Source organism: Myotis brandtii, unplaced genomic scaffold (genome assembly GCF_000412655.1).
Source record: "Myotis brandtii unplaced genomic scaffold, ASM41265v1 scaffold743, whole genome shotgun sequence".
Taxonomy (NCBI): domain Eukaryota; kingdom Metazoa; phylum Chordata; class Mammalia; order Chiroptera; family Vespertilionidae; genus Myotis; species Myotis brandtii.
The window spans coordinates 995,257-1,005,656 of NW_005370960.1; the positions used below are offsets into that span (position 1 = coordinate 995,257).

Sequence of the window (10,400 nt, forward strand, 5' to 3'; positions counted from 1 at the left end):
CCCGGGCCAGGCCGTCCTGCGCAGGCGCAGTCACCGCCCAGCGCTGAGCCAAGACCTCAGGTAGGAACCAATGTGCGGGGACCGGTCCCCGCGGACCCGTTTCAACGCGCTCAGTGCCTGCAACTGTGGCTGATCCGGAGGAAAAGCCGACGCACAGGGAGTGATGTCCTCACCAATCAGGTCCCACCAGGACGGCGTGGTACCGTCCGGGTCCTGCTTCCTTCCGGCTTCTCGGTGACTCCAAGCCCGGCCATCGAGTCAGACCCGCAGTAGAACCAGCGGCTGGGACAGCCCTACCTCCTCCTCCTGTGGTGAAGGTGCTCCACCCTCCCCGGCCCCTCCGGTCCATCCCGGGCGCAAAGACCCCTCAGTGGCGACACCTGGGCCGCAGCGGAGTCGTGCAAGGGCGAGTCAGAGGGACCCAGATGCGGGATTCAGGCTAACCTGACGTCACAGACATCAGAGCTCCGCCCAGGCCTCACTGCACCTGCTGTTTCACCCCAGACCTCACTGCACCTGCTGCTCCGCCCCAGGCCTCACTGCACCCGCTGCTCCACCCCAGGCCTCACTGCACCTGCTGCTCCGCCCCAGGCCTCACTGCACCTGCTGCTCCGCCCCAGGCCTCACTGCACCTGCTGCTCCGCCCCAGGCCTCACTGCACCTGCTGCTCCGCCCCAGGCCTCACTGCACCTGCTGCTCCGCCCCAGGCCTCACTGCACCTGCTGCTCCGCCCCAGGCCTCACTGCACCTGCTGCTCCGCCCCAGGCCTCACTGCACCTGCTGCTCCGCCCCAGGCCTCACTGCACCTGCTGCTCCGCCCCAGGCCTCACTGCACCTGCTGCTCCGCCCCAGGCCTCACTGCACCTGCTGCTCAGTGGCGACACATGGGCCAGAGCGGGAGTCGTGCCCAGGGCGAGTCAGAGGCACCCAGATGCGGGATTCAGGCTAACCTGATGTCACAGACATCAGAGCTCCGCCCAGGCCTCACTGCACCTGCTGCTCCGCTCCCCAGGCCTCACTGCACCTGCTGCTCCGCTCCCCAGGCCTCACTGCACCTGCTGCTCCGCTCCCCAGGCCTCACTGCACCTGCTGCTCCGCTCCCCAGGCCTCACTGCACCTGCTGCTCCGCTCCCCAGGCCTCACTGCACCTGCTGCTCCGCTCCCCAGGCCTCACTGCACCTGCTGCTCCGCTCCCCAGGCCTCACTGCACCTGCTGCTCCGCTCCCCAGGCCTCACTGCACCTGCTGCTCCGCTCCCCAGGCCTCACTGCACCTGCTGCTCCGCTCCCCAGGCCTCACTGCACCTGCTGCTCCGCTCCCCAGGCCTCACTGCACCTGCTGCTCCGCTCCCCAGGCCTCACTGCACCTGCTGCTCCGCTCCCCAGGCCTCACTGCACCTGCTGCTCCGCTCCCCAGGCCTCACTGCACCTGCTGCTCCGCTCCCCAGGCCTCACTGCACCTGCTGCTCCGCTCCCCAGGCCTCACTGCACCTGCTGCTCCGCTCCCCAGGCCTCACTGCACCTGCTGCTCCGCTCCCCAGGCCTCACTGCACCTGCTGCTCCGCTCCCCAGGCCTCACTGCACCTGCTGCTCCGCTCCCCAGGCCTCACTGCACCTGCTGCTCCGCTCCCCAGGCCTCACTGCACCTGCTGCTCCGCTCCCCAGGCCTCACTGCACCTGCTGCTCCGCTCCCCAGGCCTCACTGCACCTGCTGCTCCGCTCCCCAGGCCTCACTGCACCTGCTGCTCCGCTCCCCAGGCCTCACTGCACCTGCTGCTCCGCTCCCCAGGCCTCACTGCACCTGCTGCTCCGCTCCCCAGGCCTCACTGCACCTGCTGCTCCGCTCCCCAGGCCTCACTGCACCTGCTGCTCCGCTCCCCAGGCCTCACTGCACCTGCTGCTCCGCTCCCCAGGCCTCACTGCACCTGCTGCTCCGCTCCCCAGGCCTCACTGCACCTGCTGCTCCGCTCCCCAGGCCTCACTGCACCTGCTGCTCCGCTCCCCAGGCCTCACTGCACCTGCTGCTCCGCTCCCCAGGCCTCACTGCACCTGCTGCTCCGCTCCCCAGGCCTCACTGCACCTGCTGCTCCGCTCCCCAGGCCTCACTGCACCTGCTGCTCCGCTCCCCAGGCCTCACTGCACCTGCTGCTCCGCTCCCCAGGCCTCACTGCACCTGCTGCTCCGCTCCCCAGGCCTCACTGCACCTGCTGCTCCGCTCCCCAGGCCTCACTGCACCTGCTGCTCCGCTCCCCAGGCCTCACTGCACCTGCTGCTCCGCTCCCCAGGCCTCACTGCACCTGCTGCTCCGCTCCCCAGGCCTCACTGCACCTGCTGCTCCGCTCCCCAGGCCTCACTGCACCTGCTGCTCCGCTCCCCAGGCCTCACTGCACCTGCTGCTCCGCTCCCCAGGCCTCACTGCACCTGCTGCTCCGCTCCCCAGGCCTCACTGCACCTGCTGCTCCGCTCCCCAGGCCTCACTGCACCTGCTGCTCCGCTCCCCAGGCCTCACTGCACCTGCTGCTCCGCTCCCCAGGCCTCACTGCACCTGCTGCTCCGCTCCCCAGGCCTCACTGCACCTGCTGCTCCGCTCCCCAGGCCTCACTGCACCTGCTGCTCCGCTCCCCAGGCCTCACTGCACCTGCTGCTCCGCTCCCCAGGCCTCACTGCACCTGCTGCTCCGCTCCCCAGGCCTCACTGCACCTGCTGCTCCGCTCCCCAGGCCTCACTGCACCTGCTGCTCCGCTCCCCAGGCCTCACTGCACCTGCTGCTCCGCTCCCCAGGCCTCACTGCACCTGCTGCTCCGCTCCCCAGGCCTCACTGCACCTGCTGCTCCGCTCCCCAGGCCTCACTGCACCTGCTGCTCCGCTCCCCAGGCCTCACTGCACCTGCTGCTCCGCTCCCCAGGCCTCACTGCACCTGCTGCTCCGCTCCCCAGGCCTCACTGCACCTGCTGCTCCGCTCCCCAGGCCTCACTGCACCTGCTGCCCTGGACCCAGACCAAGCTCCTCTTCCAGCCCATCTCCTCCGGGAGTGTGCCTTCCCCAAACCAGAGTCCGAAGGCTGTTACTGAAGATAAAATCAGATTGAAACCGTGTTTTCAGCCTAACCGTTATGTCTCTGAAGACCATGTTTCAAACTTCCGGCACAATACTTACTGTTAAGAAGCTGGAGCCATAAGGAGAATCTACAACAGAGAAGATTTCAGACGTGTTAGCTCAGCCAGCAGTCAGAGCGCACTTGCTCAGCGGCCGTTTACTTCTAAAATCAAAAGTCTCAACACAGAATCTGGGCCCACAATATGATTACATGCCTGACTGAAGAATAGACAGCCACTTTCGATTTCTAAAACACATGGATATTAAATTAAATTCCTGGGGGAAATTGGTAAACCAGATTTCACTAATTTGCAGAAAAAGTATAATTTTATCAATCTCATTCCACAATCATTGTGACCATTCCAGGACAGAACAGAGAACGTGAAGGAAAAGAAAGCAAAGAAAGAAAATGTTGAAGAGGAAAAGCGAAAAATTGTGATTTTCCAGACCTACTGAGTGCCCACAGAAAACTGAAGAATTACTTGGTGTAGAAAACCAGACATTTGTTGTGTTGTGAATAGAGGTTTTCTTTTATCGTGAGAAATGGCTCAAATAGTGGCAAACTGAAAATCAAGCGGAGATTGCTTCTCGAACTGAAGAATTACTTGGTGTAGAAAACCAAGACATTTGTTGTGTTGTGAATACAGATTTTCTTTTATCGTGAGAAATGGCTCAGATAGTGGCAAACTGAAAATCAAGCGGAGATTGCTTCTCAAAAAACTTAGTTCTCTCTTGAACAGAATGTTGAAAAGCTCATTTGAAAAACATTTTACTAAAGTACAATGATCCCACAAGAGCACCTACTAATCAGGACTCCATCTTCGTGTTTGGAGCTGTTCTAGTCCGTGGTAATGCGTTTGGTCCATAGTGAAATCTGTCCCTCCTGGCTCCACCCTGCACAAAGGTGCTGGTTTCTCTCTTAGAAATAATACATAGCTTCACCTGCTTCGTTTCTCTGCCAAACTTTCTATTTCACTTTCTTGTATTACTCTATAAAGAGGAAAAAATCACTTAAAAAGAAAAATTGGACCTAGCCGGTTTGGCTCAGTGGATAAACTGTTGGCTTGTGGACTGAAGGGTCCAGGTTAGATTCCAGTCAAGGGCATGTATCTTGGTTGCAGGCCCAATCCCCGGCCCTGGTCTGGGTACATGCGGGAGACAAACCAATTGATGTGTCTCTCTCACATCAATATTTCTCTCTGTCTCTCCCTCTCCCATCCTCTCCCTCTAAAAAAATCAATGGAAAAATATCTTCTTGTGAGGAAACTTTAAAAAATTGCAAGTGGGTTCTTAGGGTTGCCAGATTTAGGATATAAAAACATACTTAAACTAAAAAATTGTTTACCTGGAATTCAAATTTAACTGAATGTCCTGTATTTTCCCTGGCAACTCTGGATGGGGTTGTGTTAAAAAGTTGCGGGGGAGGAGCGAGAACAGGATCACTGTGACCCCAAAGTATGGATGAAGTTTGTAGGCAATAACTCAGCTATGGAAAGACAGGCAATTACCTGCCCCCCACCCTGAGGTCCAAGCATAAGCAATCATAACTGAAGTGTTATGAGCATAGAAAGACCCATTCAAGTCTACCAGAGGGAGGAACCAAGTGATCAAGGTGTGTGTGTGTGTAAGACAGGATCGGACTTAAAAAAGGAAGAGGGGATGAGAAAGGAAGCAATAACAGGAGAAAGGAGGACAGAGAATGGAGAGGGGATCTGCAGAGATGAGCAGGATGAGCTGCAGCCACTCTGAAGGCTGTGCCCAGTGTGCCTTCCCAGGAGAGGTGGTGGGAATCTCGCTCGCCCTCCGCAGCCTCTCTGGGTGCTGGGCCTCATCCACGCAGGGCGCCTATTCTAAGAGGAAGAAGGGCCGCCGGGCGCAGTGCAGGGCTGCTCAGGCCCGTGTCCAGGTGAGAGGCTGACAGTGAGAGCTTGACTTGCCTGGAGCCCCGGAGCGTTCCACCCACAGTTGCTTTAAGTTTGTTGCCTTGTCCATCAGCTCGCGCATGTCATCAGCCAGGTCCTGCATCTCTTGTAAGAAGACCAGGTCATGGGTCTCGTGATGGGCAGCTGTGGCTCGGAACCTAGACGGACTTCAAGCAAGCAGAATGACACCACAGCAGAACCCTCAGCAGGAGTACGTGTCCTGCGCGTTTTTAAGATTCCTGATGCCAAATACCAAGTCGTTGTCAATGCAACCTGTGCCCATTTCCCCTTCCACCGGCTGCCCAGGAGCCCATTTTCCTTGCTTGTCATCCAGAGTGGAAATCAGGTTTTTACAACCTTCGCCAACTTAAAAGTAGAAAGTTGCTCTCAATCCCGTTATTATCTGTGAAGTGTAACCATTTTACATGGTTATTAGTCACTTTTTTACATTTATTTTTTGCATGTGCTACAGCACGCCCTGTGCAAGGTGCTGGGAATAAACACACCAGTGAACGGAGGCACCACCGCCCCTGGGTATGGAGGACACAGGAGGGGAGTCCACAGATGTGCCTCGTAACTGGGGGTGAAGTAAATGCAGGAGGAAGGTCAGTGAGATCCGATGAGGCCGCGCGTGCGTGCAAGTGTGTTGTAGAGACTGCGCTCACGGTTGGCCTGAGAGGCGGTGATGTTGGGCTGAAACCTGAAAAAAAAATGGTTGGCCAATGGGAACAAGCTGGTCAGAGACTATCAGACGGCCCAGAGGTGGGGAATGGCTGAGGGCAGGGCGTGTGGGAGGAGAGGGGCATAAAGTGAGAAATAAAATGGAGTCACCACAGTCAAACTGAAATCACTAAAATCAAGTCGGCTGAGGTCTGAGGAAGCAATTCTGCGCGGGGTCCTTGCCCCCTGCACCCTCCAGCCCTGCCTCGCGCCGCTCTCCACCAACCCCCCCATGACCCTGCCCGTGAGCCCCGAAACCCTCCTGGCCAGCTAAGGGGGAGGCTCCTCGTAGCAAAACCAGGAAGGGAAGTGGGTTTGCAGAATCATAACAACCCAGATGGGAGGAAACCTGGGACTTGTGCCCAAGAACTTTCCCGGGGGGATTAGGAAGGGCCTGGAAATTCACACTCAATTAGCCGAGATCGAGATCGTGTTTCCACAGACTTGAATGGAAACTGGCCTCAGGGCATCTGCAAACTGAGACTAAGTGGATGTTTATTGATGGCGATAAAGGTCAACTGACTTCATCGTTGAACCAACATAAGAACCAGTGAGAAAGGGCCGTCGGGCAGGTCTGAAGCCAGAGGTGAGCTAGACTGTGTGTGGGCTCCTTCCTGGTGCCTCTTTCTCCGCCCTTTCCTCAGGTCTTCCTCTACTGCACCTCATTTCCCACACGTGGGCCTCCCTGGCTGTCAGTCACAGCCTCGAGGTGCCGCTACTGTGAAGACCGCGGCTCTCGGCAGGCGGGGCCCTGTCCGAGCTCCCGCTGTCATCCCTGCGTCCAGCACACTGACCGGAGCCTGAAGTGCAGGGACTCGGAGGAACGGACAGTTACTCCCTGGCGTGGAGAAACAGGTTACTGCCAGCCAGGGACGCGAGCTGGCTTCCGGGAACTCCCTCTGCGCCAGGCCTGCTGTGTTAAGTGTTTGGCCTTTGCCCGGCCGGTGTGGCTCAGTGGTTGAGCGTCGACCTATCGACGGTTTGATCCCTGGTCAGGGCACATGCCCAGGTTGCGGGCTCCATCCCTAGTGTGGGACGTGCAGGAGGCAGCTGATCAATGATTCTCTCTCATCATCGATGTTTCTATCTCTCTCCCCTTCTCCCTTCCTCTCTGAAATCAATAAAAATATTTTTTTAATTATCTTGCCTTTAACACATCACTGGAAGTAGGTACCTGAGAAACAGGTTCAAGGGTGCGCACTGACGCACAAAAGTGAAGGTGACAGGGCCAGTGTCGTCTGGTGGGAAGCCCCCGTTCCCACGCGAACAGCATTTCAGTTTCCTGTTCTGAGTGAGGAGGGACACGAGCACCTGAGAGGTGCTGGAGGGCTCGAGCCCTTCCCCTCCTCCCCGAGAGGGTTCTCCCTGACGAAGGGGCCACGTGCTGACCTGACAGCTCAGGGGAGGCCTGCGTGGCGGCCTTGGAACTCAGACCTAAAGCCACCACAAGGATGGTCTGAAATTAAACTTTAACTAAAGCAGTGATGGTGGGGACGCGAGCTGGCTTCCGGGAACTCCCTCTGCACCAGGCCTGCTGTGTTAAGTGTTTGGCCTTTGCCCGGCCGGTGTGGCTCAGTGGTTGAGCGTCGACCTATCGACGGTTTGATCCCTGGTCAGGGCACATGCCCAGGTTGCGGGCTCCATCCCTAGTGTGGGACGTGCAGGAGGCAGCTGATCAATGATTCTCTCTCATCATCGATGTTTCTATCTCTCTCCCCTCTCCCTTCCTCTCTGAAATCAATAAAAATATTTTTTAATTATCTTGCCTTTAACACTCACATCACTGGAAGGAGGTACCTGAGAAACAGGTTCAAGGGTGCGCACAGATGCACAGAACCGAAGGTGACAGGGCCAGTGTCGTCTGGTGGGAAGCCCCCGTTCCCACGCAAACAGCGTTTCAGTTTCCTGTTCTGAGTGCAGAGGGACAGGAGCACCTGAGAGGTGCTGGAGAGCTCGAGCCCTTCCCCTCCTCCCCAAGAGGGTTCTCCCTGACGAAGGGGCCACGTGCTGACCTGACAGCTCAGGGGAGGCCTGCGTGGCGGCCTTGGAACTCAGACCTAAAGCCACCACAAGGAGGGTCTGAAATTAAACTTTAACTAAAGCAGTGATGGTGGGCAGTTACGTCCTAGGCCGGTATCTTCCCTGACAAGGTCAACCTTTACCTTCACTGAGCCTGTCTGTCTTTTTGCATCTATGAGAACACACCCTTGAAATGTCTGGGTAACTGGTAACATCCCTTTTTCCGGACCCCTCGGGGCACAACCTAATGTGCTGGGCGCCAGGACAGATGCCACAAATTCCTTCATTACCATGTTAATTGTTGACTGTTGGCTATCCTGCACCCATCTAAGTATGTGTCTATCATTTCACTTTTTATCCACTCCCAGAGGTTTCTCCCGCCTCCCTAATCTATCACCACTGGATTTCATGTAACCCACCTACGTCCCCTCCTTTGATCGAAATGTATAAAAATAGATTAAAACCTGCCATTCTCCTGAGCGTTATCCCAATCTGTTGAGATACTGCTTCCCAGCAATTGAAACAGCGTTTCAGTTTCCTGTTCTGAGTGCAGAGGGACAGGAGCACCTGAGAGGTGCTGGAGAGCTCGAGCCCTTCCCCTCCTCCCCAAGAGGGTTCTCCCTGACGAAGGGGCCACGTGCTGACCTGACAGCTCAGGGGAGGCCTGCGTGGCGGCCTTGGAACTCAGACCTAAAGCCACCACAAGGATGGTCTGAAATTAAACTTTAACTAAAGCAGTGATGGTGGGTAGTCACGTCCTAGGCCGGTATCTTCCCTGACAAGGTCAACCTTTACCTGAACTGAGCCTGTCTGTCTTTTTGCATCTATGAGAACACACCCTTGAAATGTCTGGGTAACTGGTAACATCCCTTTTTCCGGACCCCTCGGGGCACAACCTAATGTGCTGGGCACCAGGACAGATGCCACAAATTCCTTCATTACCATGTTAATTGTTGACTGTTGGCTATCCTGCACCCATCTAAGTATGTGTCTATCATTTCACTTTTTATCCACTCCCAGAGGTTTCTCCCGCCTCCCTAATCTATCACCACTGGATTTCATGTAACCCACCTACGTCCCCTCCTTTGATCGAAATGTATAAAAATAGATTAAAACCCGCCATTCTCCTGAGCGTTATCCCAATCTGTTGGGATACTGCTTCCCAGCAATTGTCGACAGTTTGGCTCAAATAAACTCAGAAGTTCTTTACACCCTTCCTCCTCCACACACACACGACGACCCTCGACTGTCTTGGGGTTCTGCTTTCAGACTATTTCCACATGATGTTCTTTGCATGATGCTTGGATACATAATACCCATCTCAAACAACGTAGGCGCCGTTGAGAGTGCACCAGGCTGCCCAAAACTGCCTGGAAACGTCTCAGCTTCTTCTTGTAACTTAAAGTTGAGCGATAAAGAGCCTATGTTTTCACATGCTTTACCTTGAAATGTCTTAGCTTAGGCAATGCCAGGAGGTACAGATGAACCAAAACGCAGGTCATTCGTACCCGGTAAGTTCAAACTACCGCCATGAGCCAGCCGCTCCCACTCCCGCCCCCTCCCAGAGGTTCCCGGGCCAGGCAGGACCTCGCAGTGAACGAACGCCCTTTGTTTTGACTCTTGTTTCAGAAAAGACTTCCCGCTCTTTCTCTGCTTGGTCTTTGATGCCACAGGAACCACAGGTGTGGCGTGGGGGCGGGTCAGAGCTGCACACCTGTCGCCTAGTGAGGGAGGGGCCAGGCCCAGAAGGAAGAGCGCAGCGGTCCTGTTTTCATGTGACCGCACCTGCGGGCGGCAGGGGCGCGGCCAACAACCACACGGTGCGGCTCAGGCCAACACTGGGCACCAGCGTGAACAGTTAGCTCAGCAGGTCGTTCTGAAGTCGGTCTCAACCACAGGAAACAACCCTTTGCATGCAAATGGCCGTGCCAGTTGCTCAGCAATCACTTTGTGGAACAGCCTGGGAACTGCTCACGGTGGATAGGCACTGCCATGTGCGTCTGCGTTTAATAAACACGTTTTCCTTGTGACTCTACCTCTGTGCTTGTCATGACCTCTGACCCGTCCCAAATGACCGAGGTGTTACCCAAAGCCTGTGCCCGTGCTAGCCCCGCTCCCCCGGGCTCTGAGAGGCGCTGCGTCTCTTACCGGAGATGGGGCTGCGAGGGCCCCGTGTGGCTCGTGTTCCGGCACCGCGCCCCCGTGTTGCAGAGGAGGCCCCGGACAAACGGGAGGACACCCCGGCTGGGCAGGTCCCGGGGCTGCAAGTAACCTGGAGGGGGCGCAAGGAGCTGACCCATGCAACCGGCAGCAGCAATGCACTGCTACCGAGTTAGAATCAGAAGAGTAACCTGTCCTGTCATGCTATTGCCTAATTAATTCTGCTGTTCCGCTCAGACGGAGGGGACCGGAGGGCAGGGGAGGGGGGGGAGAGGTTTTCAATTTGGGCAAAATTCTGAAGTCTAATACCCCTTGCATTCTTAAATGTTTAAGTGTAGCTGCTAATGATCATATAAAACAAAGTTTAGAAAAACCGGACGGGACCCTAGGTTTTCAGGACTAATGTGGCCCCAATAAGCCACCTCCCTTAGGCAAGCGCTGCTCACGTCCCGCCCCCCCCCACTCTTGGCACACACTCTGCCCCT

At 56.5% G+C, this 10,400-nt stretch overlaps 1 protein-coding gene across 1 annotated transcript in view; it reads right to left on the reverse strand.

Moving 5' to 3' along the window:
- The window catches only part of ABCA13 (ATP-binding cassette, sub-family A (ABC1), member 13), a 132,498-nt gene extending 122,443 nt beyond the window's left edge, over positions 1-10,055 (reverse strand). Inside the window, exons 1-3 of the mRNA XM_014530520.1 lie at positions 9,904-10,055; positions 5,032-5,183; positions 3,155-3,183 (exon numbers count right to left, since the gene is read on the reverse strand). Of these exons, the coding sequence (XP_014386006.1) occupies positions 3,155-3,183; positions 5,032-5,183; positions 9,904-10,055 (333 nt within the window). The remainder of the gene's footprint in view (positions 1-3,154; positions 3,184-5,031; positions 5,184-9,903) is intronic.
- Positions 10,056-10,400: the final 345 nt, after the last annotated feature.